The 19,275-nt window shown below is 48.4% G+C and overlaps 7 protein-coding genes across 7 annotated transcripts; 1 reads left to right on the top strand and 6 right to left on the bottom strand.

Moving 5' to 3' along the window:
• Nucleotides 1-222: 222 nt before the first annotated feature.
• Nucleotides 223-2,574, bottom strand: LTR84_007470 (uncharacterized protein; the record flags this gene model as incomplete). Its single annotated transcript, XM_064851023.1, has 1 exon — nt 223-2,574. The coding sequence occupies one exon, from the start codon at nt 2,572-2,574 to the stop codon at nt 223-225; it is 2,352 nt and encodes a 783-aa protein (XP_064702292.1).
• A 2,969-nt stretch (nt 2,575-5,543) lies between these two features.
• On the bottom strand, nt 5,544-6,640 carry LTR84_007469 (uncharacterized protein; the record flags this gene model as incomplete). The annotated part of the gene is made up of 2 exons (XM_064851022.1): nt 5,544-5,673; nt 5,727-6,640. 2 exons carry the CDS (start codon nt 6,638-6,640, stop codon nt 5,544-5,546), a joined length of 1,044 nt encoding a protein of 347 aa, XP_064702291.1.
• Nucleotides 6,641-6,850: 210 nt separating this feature from the next.
• LTR84_007468 (uncharacterized protein) lies at nt 6,851-8,077 on the bottom strand (the record flags this gene model as incomplete). The annotated part of the gene is made up of 1 exon (XM_064851021.1): nt 6,851-8,077. One exon carries the CDS (start codon nt 8,075-8,077, stop codon nt 6,851-6,853), a length of 1,227 nt encoding a protein of 408 aa, XP_064702290.1.
• Nucleotides 8,078-8,631: 554 nt separating this feature from the next.
• LTR84_007467 (uncharacterized protein) lies at nt 8,632-10,811 on the bottom strand (the record flags this gene model as incomplete). The annotated part of the gene is made up of 3 exons (XM_064851020.1): nt 8,632-9,721; nt 9,768-10,719; nt 10,769-10,811. The coding sequence occupies 3 exons, from the start codon at nt 10,809-10,811 to the stop codon at nt 8,632-8,634; spliced, it is 2,085 nt and encodes a 694-aa protein (XP_064702289.1).
• Nucleotides 10,812-11,657: 846 nt separating this feature from the next.
• Nucleotides 11,658-12,097, bottom strand: LTR84_007466 (uncharacterized protein; the record flags this gene model as incomplete). The annotated part of the gene is made up of 2 exons (XM_064851019.1): nt 11,658-11,953; nt 12,091-12,097. The coding sequence occupies 2 exons, from the start codon at nt 12,095-12,097 to the stop codon at nt 11,658-11,660; spliced, it is 303 nt and encodes a 100-aa protein (XP_064702288.1).
• A 3,599-nt stretch (nt 12,098-15,696) lies between these two features.
• LTR84_007465 (uncharacterized protein) lies at nt 15,697-16,842 on the top strand (the record flags this gene model as incomplete). Its single annotated transcript, XM_064851018.1, has 1 exon — nt 15,697-16,842. The coding sequence occupies one exon, from the start codon at nt 15,697-15,699 to the stop codon at nt 16,840-16,842; it is 1,146 nt and encodes a 381-aa protein (XP_064702287.1).
• A 600-nt stretch (nt 16,843-17,442) lies between these two features.
• LTR84_007464 (uncharacterized protein) lies at nt 17,443-19,202 on the bottom strand (the record flags this gene model as incomplete). The annotated part of the gene is made up of 6 exons (XM_064851017.1): nt 17,443-17,770; nt 17,824-17,990; nt 18,040-18,706; nt 18,755-18,818; nt 18,871-18,928; nt 18,987-19,202. The coding sequence occupies 6 exons, from the start codon at nt 19,200-19,202 to the stop codon at nt 17,443-17,445; spliced, it is 1,500 nt and encodes a 499-aa protein (XP_064702286.1).
• Nucleotides 19,203-19,275: the final 73 nt, after the last annotated feature.

Raw genomic sequence — 19,275 nt, 5'->3', positions numbered from 1 at the left:
TCATGGCGCATCGATGATATTCTGACGGAGGAAGAAGTCATGACTGAAGGGATGAGGTAACGAGGTAATTCGTATGTGATATTAAGTAGTATTGAGAAACATGCATGAACATTATCGCGTGGTAGGTAAATCGCTAAAGAGCAGACAGAAATGAACCCAAATCCCCCCTCTCTCATCGTGCTTCATCATGTGCTAGTTATACTCAATGAGTTTAGTCCCACCTCAGCGACGGATAAAAATACCGTCCTCCGACGTCCGGGGTTTATTCTGCCTCAGAAGACTAGGTAGGATCTCGAGCGCCGTGCTGCCACTGGCACCGCCACCTACCGCGACAGGAGCTTCACTCACCGCGGTGCTGACGGCCGGGCCATTCTTGGGATACATTCGCTTCGCATCCTTGTTTTCGTCGAAGACGGCCTTCGCGGCCTTAGACTCCTCGTCCGAGATGGTGACGCTGTAGGTGGGTGACTCCTTGCTTCCGGCACCGGGCCCGCTGCCACCGGGCGGCGTGATGGGGACTCGTCGCATCGCGGATAACAGCCCGCACATGAATTTGCTGCGACGCTGGGCGCGAGTCTGCTCGGATGCGGAGTTGCCTTTGTGTTCGTACTCGATGCGGAGTTCGATTTGCTTGAGGTCTGACACCGAGAGGAGTTGGAGGTCGACTTCGGGGAGAAAGTCGCGTTTATGCTCGTTCACGAAGCCGGCGAGCTGACCTCGGAGGGTTTCGAGGTCTTCGAATGATGTGTCGGCGCAGACGCTGATTTTAATCTGTTCTTTGAGTTCCTTGGATCGGGTCACATTTCGGATCCACAGGCCGTTGATACTCGAGTTGGGGATTTGTACTAATTGGCGAGATGATACTTCTTTGAACACGCTGTACAGGAGAGAGATCTTGACAACGTCCATGTCGGTGTCGTTGATGGAAATCCGGTCGCCGACGTCGTACGGGTGTTTGATGAAGACGGTGATGCATGCGGCGAAGAGTTCACCCGCAGTGCTGGCGAAGAGGAACGAACAACCGGTGAAGGTGGACCATACCTGGGTGTAGTGGTTGGCCAGGTAATCGGAGAAGAATGCGGCGTAGATCAAGAAGATGAAGATGAGGACAAACACGCTGAGGACTCGGTCCAGGACTTTGATTGCATCCTTTACATTGTGTGCGCCTTCCCAGATAGTCTTTCGGTCTGATGCCACTTTCTTGACGAGGTCAACCATTTCGACGAGAGTTATGTCGCCGTTGCCGTCGGTGTCGACTTTGCGGTGGATATACATTGCCTGAGCTTCACATCCGGGTCCGAACATGATTTTGATTGCTTCCTCGTCAAGCTTGTTGGCACCAAAGTTGGTGAACGAGTTCCAAATGCGACGTGCGAGGGCTTCTGCCGCAACAGGTCTCTCAAGTGCGGCTTCCACGATTGCTCCTGAAGCTGTTGGTGTTAGGACTTGTTGACCTGCAATATCACTTGCCATGTACCCTAGGATGGATGTGATCTTGTCACCAGTTGTTCCAAGACTTGTCATGAAGATTGCAGCGGAATCCGAAGTCGCTGTTCGACGACCGTGCTTATCCTTGCGATAGCCTCGAACATCATGAATATCAAGGTCGTCCTCTCTGAAAGCGGGGTGGCTGTCGTGATACTGTCTTCGAGAGACATCGTACATGGTCTCAATAGAGCGACTGAGTGTCTCCAGCTCCTTGATAGTATCGTATTGCTTCTTCCCGTGATAGTTGACACTGACCATTTGAATCAATAGTTTTTGAACAAGGTAAAGTGCGGTAACACCGATGGTGGCTTTGTTGACACTGTGGAGGACGCTAAGCCAATGAATCTGTCCGGCGTATTTCTTGTGAAAGTCCTGGTCAAATGTCCAAATGATGGAACGGGATGCGATGGACAGGATGGCCCAGAAGAATAGAGATAGTGGGATTTCAACCGCCTTGAGTACTAGTGCATACTTTCTGATGCCGGTCCGTACAGCTCCGGCCATGGATTGGTAAAGTATTGGCACAAACTGAGCCAGGAGTTTGGCCACCCACAGAAGAACCCAAACAACTTCAATCCAGATGAAAAGACCGAGGAGTCGAATACCTCCATCCTCGTTTGTGGTCACCTGCTCATATATTTCGGCAGAAGTGATGTTGTAAATGTTTGTAATGTTACTGGTGGGTGAATCATCTATGGACGTGATGTTGGAGGTATAGACTGGCTGGAGTTTGGTTTCCTTGAAATGTGACCATATCCTCGCATTTGCGTGTGTGGTTGCAAAGATGATAATCGGGATCGCCAATAAGATGGCAACAGGAACGATATAGAATGTGTAACGGATCAAGACGTTCTGTCGCAATCTTTGCCATGTCATTCCAAGCTCTGACAACTCCTCATCTTCGTCGATCTTCTCATCGTTCCACCTATCTGAAGCTTGCGGGATCGAGATCCTTGATTGTGCCATGCTGGGTCTCGAATTAAGCGGATAGGACATGGGAATAGGAAAGGCCTTCTCGCCCATCTCGTATGAGTTGCTTGAACCAGGTGTTTCCCGTACACTGATGAAGGTATCATTGGGAGCCATCTTGTCGAGTTCACGAATTGGCAAGACGAAGGCCTTTGACAGTTGGTAAAGGCCAGGAATTAATACGGCCTACAGTTGTCAAAAGCAGAACACTTGATATTTCAGTATGCGGTGCAAGCTCTTCAGGTAGCCGTGGGCAGAAGTACAGGATATGAACTTAGTTATCAATGAGAACTACCGTCTGATCCATGGTCGAGCATTTCTTGCATGTACAATTCCCACCTGAGAAAGCGACATCTGTCGCGGATATGCCACCTCATACCGGATAGACGAGCTATTTGCTCTTAGCGAGGTTCTTCCACGGTCTAGAGAACAAAGGTGGATTCGAACAAGAAGCCACGTGGATTTGAATGAGCAAAGAATACCAATATGGCGACCCTGAAAGGCAGGAGCTTCTCGGGACTGGCGAGAAAAACCACAGTTGAAATGAGAAGTGGATGCAAAAGTGTCCCAAAATGATCAACTCAATTACTGGTCGTCTTTCCAGGCATGATATTCAAGCCCGGTGGATTCTTTTTATGACAGGAGGCTTGGACAAAACGGCATTATCGCTTGGTTCACAGCTCATTTTCAGGACTTGTGGCGTCGCAGTGTTGTTGTGGCGTTGACTGAAGCTCGGAGTGCCCTTCTCATCAGCCAGCCTAGAACGCGAAAAGGGGAAAATATCTGTGGACTTTTTCAGCTTGGACTGCGAACAAGGTTTGGCTAGTCCGGTACGAACCGCGAACTAGACTATTTTTGTTCTGGTCCACAGTATCACAATAACAATCACCAGCCAGGGATTCGAGTTATCTCGTAACATTGTGCGTGTTCCAACTGGAATGAATAACTCAAATGGCGACCACTTGACGTCTGCTAACTCACAGTATATATCGATGCACTAATTGTATATGATTCATTATGTCTGCCTTCAACGATCTCACTTGGCTTCAGTGACACAGTGACACGCGAGCGATAGCCGAAAACCACCATGACTAAAATTCGGCTAACATACGGATAGTGCTAGGCAATGTCCCGACTCTCCAATTTTACCCAACAAGCGAGACCCGCACAAGGTCCAGACCTTTGGGAACTTCGAATTTTAGTTCGAATAGTGCCAAGTATGTCTCATTACTCTTGACTTTAGGATCTCTGCTGCTCATCGAAGTTGTACGAGTAGGTAAGATATGTGGGTGTGGCGCCCATATCGATACTCTCGTACACACCAAGTACCTACGTAGGTACTGAGTACGGAATGTGCGGAGTTAATCCCCCCTTTATCGATTCTGCTTGCCACATCAAAGCTCTGCCTTCTTTCGGTGCCGACGCTAATGTAACGGTTCAATGGGAAGACTTGAAGTCTCTCAATCCTTTGGCTGTCACGATTTCGGGATTTTATTCCAATGGCATGGCCTATCTCGCTGTTGCGCATAAAGAAGGAACCTTGTCAACGACTATCGCTCTCTCCAACCACTCAACTCAATCTGCTCGAACACCAATGTTAAATAGCTGAAGTTCGGTAACTATGTTATTCTTTGTCGTTCCGGCACCTATGCTAAGTACGACTGCGCGAAGCTGATGATCCACGACCGTCTACCCCGGTAAGCTTTATATTTCAGAACGTATAAGATGTCTCGACATGTTCGCGATGGACAGGTCAACTACCACTAAATCAGATATACAATGTTATAAGATGGGAAGTGCTTCACCCATCGACATAAGTAAGTCTCCGGTACTGGCGCTCTCAACTCGATTCAAGGATACCACGTCAATCAGGAGGCCTCCCTAGCACCTATCTTTGATTTGCTGGAAGTACACGTCCACTACACGCTCCAGATCCCACTGGACCAAGCCCATCACTATTGTCTGCTCGAGCCGCATATGTGAGGACATCTCCAGTTTCCAGAAATGTTCTTGTGATATTCTTCTGAGACGATGGGACCGGTCTCATCTCATACGGAAATGTTCCATTCCGGGTCATTTCGAAGCAGCAGCATTTTCCCTCTCTGATCGATCCCGAGAGCGTCTCAGTTGCAAGAAGATCTCCGGCACGTAAAGGACAGCCACCTCGAGTATGATGAGCAAGCATCTGAGAAAGTGAAAATACTACATTATTGGTATTGGTCTCCGCCACATGATACGTCTCCAAATCAGCTGCGATTATTAGCAGGGGCCAGGAGACGAATGGGTATTGTTTGCTTACACTCCAGTGTCACTGTTATGGGGATGGTATACGCCGAGTTTCTCTTCGTTTCTGTCAAGGAGGGCAAGAATTCACGATCCTAGATATCAGTCAACCGCAGGACATTTAGTATGGTGGTCTACTGGCTTACTCCTCTTTGTGGCGCGACACGGAATGGCTCTCATGCTTCTAGCGGTACTGCCCATGGCGATACAGTTGTACAGAAATTCTTCCCGCTCAGGGGTCCTATCATTTTCGCTTCCCAAAACTGGATGTCCCGTGTCGACCAATCGTTCATTAAACCCACGCCAAAAATATGGTCTTCCGCTTGATTGACATCAATGGACTCTCCCATTTCTTTGCCTTGGCCAATGAAGCAAGCAATTTCAGACTCAAAGACAAGCCTTTTGCATTTTTCTTGAGAAGGCTTCCCGTCGACGTGAAATTGACTTTTATCACTATGGCGGTGAGCTAAGTAGAGGACCTCGGTTTGAATCCCTGGTCCAAAGTCTGGAGGACTGCCCCACAGGAATGGATCGAACTCTTTGTACTAGCATTACTGTGGCCCTGCAATGATTACGATTGCTTGGAGGCATTTTATTCACTATGTTCAAGCTCGAGCAGCAACGAAAAGTCGCGCGAAATATAGGTCTGATGTTTCAGAGTAGGATCTATGGTATCATATCAAAGAAGTGTGAACGTGAATGGACTTGGGTCCCGCTCTAAGGAGTATCATAAGCCACATCCAGTACCCTGATTACGAAACCTTGTCTCCGATTTAGGCTACTGATGTGGTACTCGTAACTGATCACTGGTCGATCGCTTGAAGACTAGCCATGCTTTCCTGTGGTACGTGAGGACCCAGCACTTCAAGTACGTCCCTCCAGAACCTAAGTTGTAGCTTTTGGCCTTCGGCACCTGTGACAAGTTCTCCTTTACTGTCAAAAGTATCAGCTTTCTTGTTAGGTGCCTTGCGAAATTTCGCGCTTACCGGAAAAAAACATCATGAACCCAGAATTGCCCATGAGCGTCATGTCCAAGGGCCGCCCCACTGACAATTGACCTGCTTCCCTCCTCTGCAGTCCTGGCGAATATGGACTGGAATATCCCGTTGGCAACTTTCGCCGAGGCTGAGAAACCCCGACCGAGGTTGGTGCGACACAGTCCTGGACATACAGTCGTGATAATCACGTCTGAAGAGGGAGCTTGAGTAATTGGAGATCTCGACTTCACAAGACCATCAACGACATACATGAGAAGCAATTTCGAGACCTGGTAGTGTGTCATGTAATTGAAGAACTCTTGGGAGTTGACCTTGTCAAGTATCCTCGAGTCGCTGTCAAAGTTGAACGTGCCGGGCTTGACCATACGATGGCCATCGCTCCCAACAAATTCGAGGCAGGAAGGTTCGCCAGACGAATTCGAACTTCTTCGTAGCAACGGAAGAAGTAGGATTGCTAAAAGTGCAGTCGAAAGAACATTGACTTGCAAAGTCATCTCGTAACCCTCTGGGCTCAAGACATATGATGGTGCTGTAACGCCGGCATTTAGGACGGCGACATCGATTCGCGGCTCCTTTGCAGAGAGCATCTTTGCCAACCCTGCCACTGACCCGAAGGTGTCCATATTGACCTCATATAGTTGAACATTCTTGCTGTCGTAATTTGTACGGCGGCAAATCTCTGCCCTGGCTTCTTCTCCACGTTGTAAGGAGCGAATACATAATATGAGTCGAGCCGCACCAAGGGCCGCAAACTTGACTGCTGCTTCGAGACCAAGGCCGGAATTTGCTCCAGTAATGAGGACAGTCTTGCCCGAGAATGAAGTTGATGGATCCTGTGGCAGATGATGAGCTGCCCACCAAAACAATCGAATGCCATCTGTGTCTGGAGGCTTCACAGCCATGATCGGAGAGAATATTTCAAATGCGCGACGTTCCCTAGCCTAGAATCGAATCATGAGGAGTGACAGCAAGAGGTGCATCGAGATAGTTCTTAAATGGAAAACTGATAGGGTTTGGAGGCTGAGACCGTTCTTGAAAGGCTCCGATGTTCGGTATCCATTCCGAATTCGCCACTAACTGAAACAGGAGGATCTCGGCCGAGCAAATCCTCCCTATTCTCTGACTGCTTTGCTGTGTACTGTGAGTGCTTGCTTCATCTCAGCTAAGAGTTGCCTGAGTGGTGGACAAGCCCCTCTCTGATTTTGCAAGGGTGGCTGTTCATTGGCTTCTTCCTGTAACATTGGTACTAAAAACTTTGAGCCTTTTGCTGGATCGAGGATGACACTCGCACTACTTGGTATTTCATTCGAGATGCCCAACTTCACTTCAATCCGGTCCAACATGTCTTCGCTGACCTGTAGCAGAATTTGGATTTGAAGATCAATGCGCGTCGCGAGCCTGAAACCTCCGAGATCAAGTCCTGGAAATAGGTCGCATTTTGGTCCAGAGGGGCCTAGAAAGAACGGTAGCGAATCATAAATGCATGATAGTATCGTCCGATATATGCGAACCAGGGAGACATAGGAAGAACTCAACAACAGCATCAATGGGGTATTACAATATGGTCGATCATCCGATTGGCCGGCAACAATTTCATTTTCGTCGGAGATTGGCGTATTGCCTTGTGAGAATGGTTGAAAACAATCGAGTATCTCGATTAAATTTGTCGAATTGTCCAACATATTTCCAATAAGATAGTTACTGTTTTGCCCAGTCTCCATGACACTTGGTGTATCGGAACAATTGCCCGCAGTTCCGCAGGATTTGACGGTCTCCAGATCAGCCAGAATCTTTATCTGTAGCTCGCCTAGTCTCTTCATCAGATCTAAATTCTTGTCCGATGGGAGATTATGAGCTTTGCCCTTCTCAGGTCTGATAGTTTGAATTGGCTGGACTTGATAATCAGGCACTGAGGACGACCTTTGTTCGAATGCATCTGTCCACGTAGCATCGAAATTATGCAGAGCAATTGGCGAGCCAAACATGTTCATGTCAGCCATATCAGCCTGAATGGCCCCATCGCTCTCTAGCATTCTGTCCAGGTTTGAGGATGGTGGAGTCGGGAATGCCAATGGCGTTTGTTGGTCACCGAATCGCAAATCAATGGGGATGGCGTCATATTCAAGCGGATCAGCCATATTCTCCTGATGCTCCATATAGAGATGGACCGGGCGCCCAGACTTCAGTGCGGCGCTGGTCACGCACTGGGTGTGAGCCTTTGCGCAGCGGCGACACTGTAGGGAGCCCACGGAGCGTTCGCATCGTAGCTTATGGCCACGGCATCGGTCACATGCCGACCGGCGATTACCTGTGTCGTCAAAGGGTCGAAAGGCATGCATAGTGGTGAAAAGGATATTGGTTTACTTGATGAGCTGGGAGTTGAGATCGGATCCGAACCAGGGCGAATGTAAGTTGACTACCTTGAATCACGTGCAGCATGATCGCACTGTCGCATCTCTTCCCAAAGTACCAGAAACAAATTTAGTTCGGAGAACCACTGAGACGATGAAAAGTGTAGAGTTGGACTTGGACGTTCGATGAATTGATGGCATTCGGAACATTGATTTTGGCCCCCCGAATCCGAGCACCCGAATGGGTCACCCATGGGTATTTCTTGGGTGTGCTGACAAATAACCATCCGAATGTCTCTGCCATTTGGAATATGACAGTGCCGATTGCTAAATGAGAGGCTGGCTTTCCACAATATCAGTAGTATGGTACGCGCATCAAAAGATGACTTCCGAGTGCAGCAATCATCATGCGATTTGACAGCCATTGGTTGGCTGAAGATTGGACTTGAGGTCTTTTACACCCCTATTGCCATCGGCGTCGTAGTATGGCTTTTCTCGTTTGAGTGGTGCACTCCGCTTCCAGCTGGGATGAAGCCGTAGGTTCAAACTCGCAAGAAGCTGCTTGCAGGAGTCTTCAATTCCATTGTCGAGTTGTTGTGTGAAGATGAAAGCGGTTCAAGCAGATCTCTGGAAACAATTGCGGGATTGGAGGTTTCTTCATCTTCACGGAACCCCATATATACACGCTCTCTTTTGAACTTGAGGTCCCACTGATCGGTGACAGGGACTTGCCCACTACTGGTCTTCCAAGGTCCGATACCACGACCTTCTAGAGCTTGACGTTGAAGCTGAAGAATATCGTCTTCATCCCAGGCTTGGGCTGCGACATTGCCACGCAGAGAAGCCGGACTCATTCGTGAGAAAACAAGAGGTAAGAAATAGTCGACTAGAATGATTAGGAGACTGCAGACAAGAATAATGATGATCCCCAGCATGCTGAAAGAACTGTATGCATTGTTGCGTGCACGCTGGTTGCGGCACAGTGCTTGCGCGTCCGGGTCAGTTTCAGCAACCATATGATCATGAAGATTCAGGCCCGGACGAATCTGGATATTCGGAGTTGCTGCGTGGCCAAGCGCAGTCAGCTGAAGACCAGCCAGTGTCAGGTTATGAATATTCGCAACTTCAGTTTGCCACTGATCATCCGGCAGGGGTGTTGATATCCCGAACGAACCATAAACCAAGCGTGTTGCAACAAGGATCTCATTCTTCAAGAACATCAGAAAACTGTTGAATCGTAACGCGTAGATCATTTTGCTCATCAAGACGTAGGTAGCAGTCTGGCGCGGGTTTAAATCGAGACTCGCCGGGGGTATAACCTGATCAAAGTCATAGAGAGAGCCCAACGCTGTGCATTTGTCTTCCTGCTTGTCACTTTTCTGCGCAGGGTTGCAAAATTGGTACTGTTCGGTACAAGCGATTCCGGTTATTGTGGTGTTTGAGATCCACGAGTTTGCTAGCCGATTGAATTCCTCTTGACGCGTAGCGCTGAAAAACGGGTCGTTGACACGACCTGTGTACGCTACACGGTTGTTGAGAACCAACAACGATATGTCGGCATCAGTACGGTTCAATTCGGGTATGGGGTAGAAGCCACTCTCAGTCAAGTTCTTTGGGTAGTAAGTCCGAACACTAAAGACATCAGCGTGCGATCTGAGAGACTCGCAGTAGTACTTACTTGAAGTTGTATGGAAGATTTGATGTGCTGACGGAGAAGTTACTGTAAACGAAGGTAAAGTTGCTGACTGGCACACCGAAAAGCCAACTTGATCCTACCGAATAGTAGTTGTATGTATCGTTTGGAATCATCATTGGCATGAACATTTCGGTGCCAGGTACAATCTCATCCGTCCAGCCTGTGGAATATGATTCGATTGGAATTGGTACACAGGATGTCACCTTTCGGAGCTGAAGGCGATCTTGTTCAGGGCCATTGATGCCAAGTTTCATGTCCGAGTCGATCAGACCAGTGTCCATTGCGATTGTCGGTCCTGCACACATACTCGATGTAAACGGGCATGGTGCATCGTAGTTGAAGGTGGATCCAATATACGGAACTGTTGGGACAGTACATCTGGCATCAGTGTTATTGCGACTGGTGTCATAGCAGGTAGTTGTGTAAGTCATGTCGTCTCGATACCCATTATAGGCTGCCACGAACAAAGCGTCACCATCCTCCCAATCGGCTGTGGTCCACTCAGGGAAGTCCTTGTTTGCGGTCAAGCTCATCCAACCACACTTGCCAACAAGAAGCCCCTCGCCACCAGTAGCTGTGACACTGGCTGAGAAGATACCGGCAACGAGCCAGACAATTAGGTTGACGAGTGCGAGTATAGCCAGTACGAGACTCCTTCGGAATGAAGCCGGTACACTCGATCTCCAAGCCCAGGCGATCTCATACATACGCCACAGCAAATCTGCCTCTGACGTTCTCGCTCGCAATAAGGCTTGATGTTGGTAATGGAGACCGTCTTGAGAGCTCTGTGATGATCTCCATTTATGAGCAGAAAAACAAATTATGCCCCAAAAGTGGCCACCCGCCCACTTTACAATAAGTGCAAGTCCTGCAATGAGAATAATACCGTAAATGTTCTCAACAGTCAGTGTGAGCCCGAGCACCGCGCCTTTGCCTTTAGCGAGGATTAGCAGGACACCTCACTTTTTGGCGCGATCTCTTACCCCAATTTGTCCAAACGCCAGTATAAATCTCACTCACAGGCATCTTTGCGCCAGATCAACGTCCAGAATCAATACGAGGAAGAAAAGCATGAAAAAGAGCGGCAAGGCAGATTCCGTCTGAAGAAGGAATGGCTAGCTCGAAGGTCTGAGATAGACAGATGGCACATTCTCCTCTCGAAAAAATCAATCTTCCCGAACTTTCCCCTGATGAAGCAGCTTCATTAAGAATCATGGCCGTTATTGGGTAAGATTGGTGCAATTCGTCTAGATGGCTGAGAATACGAGGAACAAGACTTCAAAGCCTTGGCGGGCTGAAAATAAGGGGCGGTGCATATGGCAATCAGCAAAAGAACGGATAAGATTCGAGACACAAGAAATGCTTATCAGGCTTGGTACCTCTCAACAGCAATCGGTAAGGGCCTGAGTTTGCAACCGATGATGACTCCGAATTAGTATCACTTACGAAGTAGTGAGTGAGTTCATTTTCCGCTGTGATTCGAGGATTGAAATAAACGATGCTATAACACGTGATAATTATGGCCTGGAAAAAGTGCCGAGTCTCGTTGAAACACACCAGCATATCACAGTGTTTGATTGGATCTGAAATTCGCAGGTCCGGTCGCAGGTCCGTACTTCTTTTTGAGTAGTTGATTGGTGCTGACATAGAAAGTCTTCTTATGGCCTTGCGTAATGGACTGAGAACTCAGTGAGCCTGTCCATACGCAAACCAACTTGAGCCTAGGATCCGCTTGGATTTAAGCATGAGTGGCGGGCAGTACAAAAGTAGCAGTTTTGGGAATTGCGAATACTTTGATTGCTTCCTTGGATACCAAGTGCCGAGTAGCAAGCCACCTTCATATATTCTAGGCCGTCGTGTCAGGCACATCTCTTAGGAACCCAGATAGGCAGAAACCTCTATCTCGACACGCATATTTTCGAAGGCTAGTTTTTCCACGCCAACAGCGGTCATGGTTGGCTGATGATTGGGACAATACTTGCGGAGAAGGTCAATAAGAATGCCACTTTCTGTCATGTCCAATGGCGCAAAATAAGCACGAATTTTGTAGACCTGTTCCCAGCCTGTGCCGCCAGCTTCCTTCAATGTATGCTCAACATTGTCAAATGCCTGAGCAAGTTGCTTGTCCATTTCCTTAGGGATCTCATCAGTGACACGATCCCAACCACCTTGCATGAATGTGTGAGTGTTTGTGGACAGACATTATCACTGGTAGTGAGAATTACCTTGCCCTGAAATTTCAATGAAGTCCCCTATTCTGACCGCCTGGCTGTAATGTATGTCTTTTTTCGCTCTTTCGCCAAACCCTGCATAACTTGTGTAAGTCAGGTGGGACATTGTGAGTTGAGATTTTCAATGTGTCTAGAGAAGGTGATCGTATATTTGATATACTTGTTGAGAGATTGTGGAAATGCTTCTCGGTTTGCAATAAATACCCCTTCATTGACTTTCTGGATAAGGGCTATTATGCCGAACCATTAACATCAGATTGGTAATCAGTATCCCTGAAGGTTCGTGTTGCGATAGCTGAAGACTCTGAGTTCGATGAGCGCCTGGAATATGCAAATAAACTCCGGAAAACAATAGGACTAAGTCTACAGCCAAGGACGGAGTGGAGAGGGATATCATGATTCTTATGCCTGCAACCTGAATACTGACTCCATATTGTTGCGAGAGACCACGGAGATCCGGCTCAAGTCCGAGACACATGAAGACCTGTTGCGGACATGAGAGATCGCTCTGGTGGTGAATAAGTCGATGGCTGAGAAGGATATTGAGGTCGGATGAATTATTGTCACGCCGGCATAATCAAAAGTTCACAGACGGGATGCCAAGGTATGGCTTACGGTGGAGTACCCCATAAGCCCACCTCGGCCTACGAGCGTTGGCATTACGGACGAGGTTGAACCATCAGGTGTGCACAGCGACATGATGTACTTAGGTAGCCTTGTTCGGTCAAATAGAGATGCGCTGAGCATGACGTCCGCATAGTCTTAAGACCTTGGAGACTGCAGCATTTCCGATTTTCTAGACAGCCACTTCAGATTTTCTGCCAATCTATGGCCTTGAGGACAATCCCTGTTACGCGTCCGGAGTTAACCTGTTGGTGTTTGGCAAAAGCGCGAATACCGACGCGATTCTCAAACAGTTCATCGAACTCCTCCAAAGAGCGGTCTTCCATTTCTGGCAGGAGAAAGACAGGGAACAGGAACACAATGTGTGGTTTTTAGCAGCAACCTGACACAGGATCCCAAGGCTGAAATTACAGCACCATTCCACTCATCGAGCACTCAAGCCTTCGGTTCAGCCGAGATATAAGCCGAATCGGCCATGGGGTTTTCAGGTATCTGGTGTTAGCCGTCAACTATGGTGGCAATCGGAATTGAAGAAATAGTTGATGCCAGTCCCCACGTCAACAGTGGTGGCGCAAAGTGGTGAGCTGATTACCTCTTGCGCAACATGCCAACTTAGGCCACCATAGAACTCGTTGTTGAAAATGCCATTAGAGAACCATGAATGCCACAATTGTCCTGCCTCCGTGCGGTGAAATCCTAGCAATGGTCTCTGTGATTGCGATTGCCAGCATGCAGAAGGAAGCCCTGGTGGATCCGAACAACATTGAAGTCCTTCTCCTAATCACATTGGTGGTGAAGTGAATTCAGATCAAAGCGTCAGCAAAGATGTCACAAGCCGATGTTTATGGATGCTTGGAAAGGCTTTTGAATCCCAGCCATTTCGAAAAAGAATGTCTTGGACAATGTTAGCTGGCAACAACCATATTCTCAAGAAAGCCTCCCATGACTTGGAATTCACCAACTGATGACGTATCGTATTCGCACTGACAATTCACAGTCGATGATCGCAGATATCGATAATGTGCATGTCCATCGCATGCAAACATAACTTACTCCCACCGATCCAAGCGAGGGGCCATTGCTGTCATTGTCGCCAGATAGTGAAACCATTGTTCGGTTTTGGCCTACAGCTAGAATCGTAATTATGGGAGAACTCAAAATTTTTCTGGGCGAGAAGGAAGGTCTTCAGATGATGGGCAAATTCGAGTATACCAACTGGAATAAGGCAGACAGAGATAAGGTAGACAGAGATAAGGTAGACAGAGATAAGGTAGACAGAGATAAGGTAGACAGAGATAAGATAGACAGAGCGACGTCCTTCCATTTCTCGCAAGGAGCAAAGAGAATGGGGTAGACAGTGCTGCTGCTATTCCTTGGTCTCGGTGGCAGGCAGCAGAATCACTCTCATGCCAGTACCACCAGGTAAAAATGACTCTGATTGGGGAGATTCTTTTACAGCTCAGCAGCATCTTCTAGCGTTCTTACTTGACCAGAACCACTTTACGCTGCACACTCACAATCTCACAAGCGATCCTTCAATTTGAAATGATTCAAATAGATCAGGGAGACTCGCAAAGAACGATGATAGGTATTTGCATGCGAATCAACAGTCACGCATCAAGCGTACTGGTAGTATAATCAAGAAAGCTGAAGGAGAACAGCTACTTACACATAGATCATCCTTCCCTTTCCCAACAGTCGACTCCAAAATCACTCTGTATCTTGAGAAGCGTTAGTCTCGCCATCGAAGACAACAAAGAACACCACACCTCGAACATGAAAATTTGCCTTTTCGACCTCTGAGAATGCTAAGGCACAAAGCCAATTGGAACTACAAAGCCAATTCAAAGGCCGACCGTATGAAAATGTCCCTCGCTTATATGCCTTTGTCTCACAACCATAGGAACTTGAAGGGAAGTCAAGGGGGCAGATATCAAGAGAGCACAGCCGTAGGGCCATATAAGCCTGTGATCGCGCGGTTGAACACGCCTTGCACCAAGAACCTCATAGGTCCAAGCTTTGCAACATTGACTCGAACGAAGACGAAGTCATGCATTCAAACTTCTCTTTCTTGCGAATGTTGTGGAGAATTATCCTGATCTTGGTGGCCATCGTGGCCCACACTTGCGTCATACCTCTATTTACAGCCATTATCTTCCCCTTCACAGTAGTGAGTTTTCTGATCAACCCATTTTCGGTTTTCATTTGGCTCCTCCTGTTTACCATTCCGTACATTTCGGGCTGGATGGTTTTGTTGTGGCTCTGGTGAGTCGCACAACCTACAATATGTCATCAAGTGAGCTGCCGCTATCGGTACTCCAAAACCTAGCTCGACTGCGATGCTGAATCGACTAACAAATGCGATATGATTTCCCTTCAACTAAAAATATTTTCCCTGCTTTCTCCGTTCAATCTTGCATAGTCCGCAGTATTCGCAGTACCTCGCATGAAGCAGCGTAATGCAGGAATCTCGCGCCATGCTTACTGTTTGGGGAAATTCGCTTACGCGGTTCGCTGACACAGCGGTCCTCACGTTCCGGCACTATTCCACGAAGGGTTACATTCACCGGCATGCAAATAACTTGCACACAAGCGGCCAAGCGGCGATGATGCTACGACCAGTGCGGATGCATAAGGCGAGGCTACGGCTGCGGCCCTATATCTGGAAGATTGCAGATCTTTAGCTGTGACCTTTCTCGACAATCTCGCGGCATACTTCTACACAGTCGATCATTTCACGAGCAGTTGGGGTGCTCCTCAGAGGGCCCCCTAGCCCAGGCCTGGATGGTGTACGCTTCATGATGCCTTTTACAGCTACGATGACGGAGGCAGTCCAATCTCGTTTGCGCTGCCACTGAGAAGCTGCCGCAAAGCTGCGGTTGCTGTGTCACTGCATGCTCAGTCATGTATACTGGGGCAAGCTACAGAGTACAGTAAAGCAGATAGGGGAGTGTGACATATATAACAGGCAGAGTAGGTCTCCATCCTTAATCCCTTCATCAGGACTTCCGACATTCATTCATCACATCAAACAAAACTATCAACTTCCAGGAAAGATGATTTACTCTGCCATTGCGGGGCTTTTGCTCACACTCACATCGGTCGCCACCGCATCAGCATTGCCTGAAGTCAACAGTTTGGAGTCCAGACAAGCCCCTTCTGTCTCGACGATTAGCTTCTCAGAGCCGATCCTAAGCCCGAATGTTATATTAACCTTCCCCAACGGCACTTGGGTGGAGAACCTCGTTCCCCGTTCCGAAGACGGCAACTTTGTGGCTACTCTTCTTTCAGCGCCAGAAGTGTACCTCCTATCATCTACAAATGCCTTCCCACCACTCCTCCTTGCCCAGTTCCCCGCAAAGACCAGTGTTCTAGGTGTTGTGGAGCTCGGCCATGACGTTTTCTACGCTGTTGTCGGCAACTTTTCTGTGAAAACGTTCGCGTCCACGCCCGGCAGCTATGGCATCTTTAAAATCGACCTGAATGGTCACGCCGTCGGTGCCAACAAACCTGGTCACGGAAAACTCTCAAAGTTAACCGCCAAGGGTGTCGTTGTCACGAAGGTCGCAGATCTCCCTGATGCAGGTCTCCCGAATGGGCTGACCGTTCTGAATCCCAATACCGGCATCCTCCTGGTCGCTGACTCCGCCAAAGGCCTCGTCTGGTCCGTCAACGTCTTCACTGGAAAAACTGCCATAGCCATCAATGACCCGTCCATGGCACCAAATGCAACGCTCTCAGGTGGACTTGGCCTGGGTATCAACGGGCTTAGCTTCGACAGCGGCTATCTCTACTACGACAACTCTAACACCGTCACCTTCTACCGTATCGCTGTCAACTCCACCACCGGTCGTGCCACCGGCCCTGCACAAGCGCTCGCTGACCAAGAATTTGCCAACATCTTCCCTGATGACTTCACGCTCGATTTCGCCGGCGGTATTTGGTTCGCGTGTGAGTACGGACACATTGCTTATCTCGCGGGCGTGAGCACAGGCAAGTTTCAACCTGGAATCGTGGCCGTGGCTGGAAATACGACAGGTCCTGTTGGCCTGACATCTGCAAAATTCGGCACAACCGCTGAGGACCTCAAGAGGGGATCTTTGTATGTCTCCACGAACGGCGGTCCTTTCACATATGGCGGTGCGCATCCGGCACAGGGTCAGCTCGTCAGGTATGACACAGCCCTGCTAGGCTTCTACTGAGTGAGAACGCTGTGGCAGAAGAGGCACAAGACTCATTCTGCGCGAGGTGACTGGAATTGCATGCAACATACTCGGTGGTAATAGGACAGACTTCAGAAGACTGATGTATTTAAGCTTGCACAGGAATTCGGAAACTAATTTAGGCAGACGCTGATGCTTTTCTTTTAACTAATAAGCTGAATTTTTGGGGAACAAAGGGCGAACCATCTCCAACACTCTTAGGACACTTTCAAGATCATACTCCATTCATGCCCTCCTCGTCCCTCCTCTTTCGAATCTTCATTCCTTTCCCCAGTAGACTAATAGTCAATCATCAGCCTCATGTTCCACAGCTCCTCCACAGCGCACCATGGAACCCGGCCAGGGGTCGAGCCTGGCGGAGAAACATCAGAAGCTCTCAGCCCAACTGCTACAATCAGGAGGGAAAGACCAAAAAGTACAACAAGCAGAGGAAGCAGAGAAACTTAAAACACTACTTCCATTGCGTATCTGATACTCGTTCTGGATAGAAACTCTCTATTTACGCCCACGTTCCTGGGCCTCGGTAGAACGTACTCTGCGGCCTTGCTCACTTTCAAAGTAGGAAGTCCTAGGCCTGTATCATGCCTCAATTGCCTGTGCCTCCGCCGCAATCTTCTCGCTGGCTTCCTGCTTCATCTTCTTCTTCGAATAAACGAAGACGAATACACTGAAGGCAAAGTACACGGGTTGCAGCACCGTCGTAAATGTGTAGCCCTTGAAGAGCCGTGGTGCTTCGACTGTAGGCCAAACGAACAGAGGAACCCAAGCGTTGAAAGCTGTACCTGTTGCAAGCATCGAGCTGATGACAAATGCTCGTTCTTCGGCATCACCAGCACAGACTAGATTGGCGTGAGAGTAAATGACAGGTGAGAGGGAAACCAGCATGTAGCCGATAGACACAGAAAACCTGTATTGTATGAGCGATACATATCTTGCTATTGAAGGGGATTGTAGACTTACCACTTCCATTGAATTGAGGATTTGTCATAGAGGACGAAGCCGAGAGATGCGATGAAAGTCATCGTAGTCACAAAGCCAAAAAGGGGTATCTTAGCTTTATCTCCCCACTTGTCGACCACCCAAGAAAAGGCAAAAATGAATACCACCCCAAGACTTGGGCTAACAGCCTGTTTGCAAGTTAGTACTTTGCTGATGTCAGACATTTTATGCACTTACTGTGTAGTTGTTAACCTGCACAATGCTGTACTGAGGTTGAGCTCGTAGCCATAGAATATGCTGGCCCCACCAGCCCATACCCAGAATCCAAATGATATTCCACGGCACCAGGACCCACCAATGCCAGCGACCAAAGAATCGCTTGACAGAAGACCAGGCAAATGGCAGTCCTTTAGGGCTTGAACGACCAACGAGCCGCATACGTTCCAACGCAATCGTGTGTTCCGCGGGAGTCATAAACCATCTCTTCTCTTCTCTCAAAGCGCCAGGGAACAATACAGCACCCCAAATCGCGATAGGAAAGGTGCATAAAGCGCCGATGAGAAACATCCACCTCCATCCAGCATGGCCAAGGGCTCCGTCCAGGTCAGAATAGATACGTGCGGCGAGTACACCGGTCGAGATGGTGCCGGCTCCAGAAGACATGTAAAAGATGCCTGCCCTGCGGACCAGCTCATCGGGTCTATACCAGCTGCCAAGAACATAATGGATGCTGCAGAAAAAAGGACCTTCGCAGAAGCCGATAATGAATCGGTAGGCTGCTAGTTGGCTGAAGTTTTTGGCCCAAAATGCAAGCATGGTGAACAGCCCCCAGGAGAAGGTACTCAGCGGAAGGACAATATGCGCTGGAACTTTGGTGACTAGTAGTGTCGCAGGAATCATAGATCTAGAAAACATTAGCAATAGTATAGTGAACGTGACATGGTTGACGGACGTGGCATAGCCGACTGTGAATACCGAGCCGAGTTGAACGAATTCATTCCCAAACAACTTGAGGTCTAAACATAAATCGTGAGTCGTAAGGCAAGAATAATGGGTTGCCCGACTTACCACTTCTCATTCCACTGACATATGCGTTGGCAAGAATGCCTCGATCTATGTACATAACCTAGAGTATGTGTTAGCACACGATTGAAGACGGACATAATCAGGTTCAGAAGGCATACCCAGAAGCCCAGGCAGGCAAAGCTGAGCGTCAGGAAGTCTAATTTCAAGATGAGACGTCGCTCGATTGGGCCATCATTCTTGTCAAACCAGGCGAAAAAGCTGCGCTCTTTTGACGGATTGGGATTGGCTCTCTCAACTGCTTCATTTGTGCTAGAATTCTCGCTAGTACCCTCCGTAGAGGTGGTCGTGGAAAAGATTTCCTCGGCTTTTGCCATGGTTGTGTTATCTTCCTGTGTTTGGATGTGCGACAGATACTATCAGCATGGTAGCTTCCACAGCGTCTTTATA

The sequence above is a fragment of the Exophiala bonariae genome (genome assembly GCF_035927105.1).
Source record: "Exophiala bonariae strain CCFEE 5792 chromosome Unknown scaffold_29, whole genome shotgun sequence".
Taxonomy (NCBI): Eukaryota; Fungi; Ascomycota; class Eurotiomycetes; order Chaetothyriales; family Herpotrichiellaceae; genus Exophiala; species Exophiala bonariae.
This window is presented reverse-complemented; position numbering and strand designations above follow the sequence as displayed.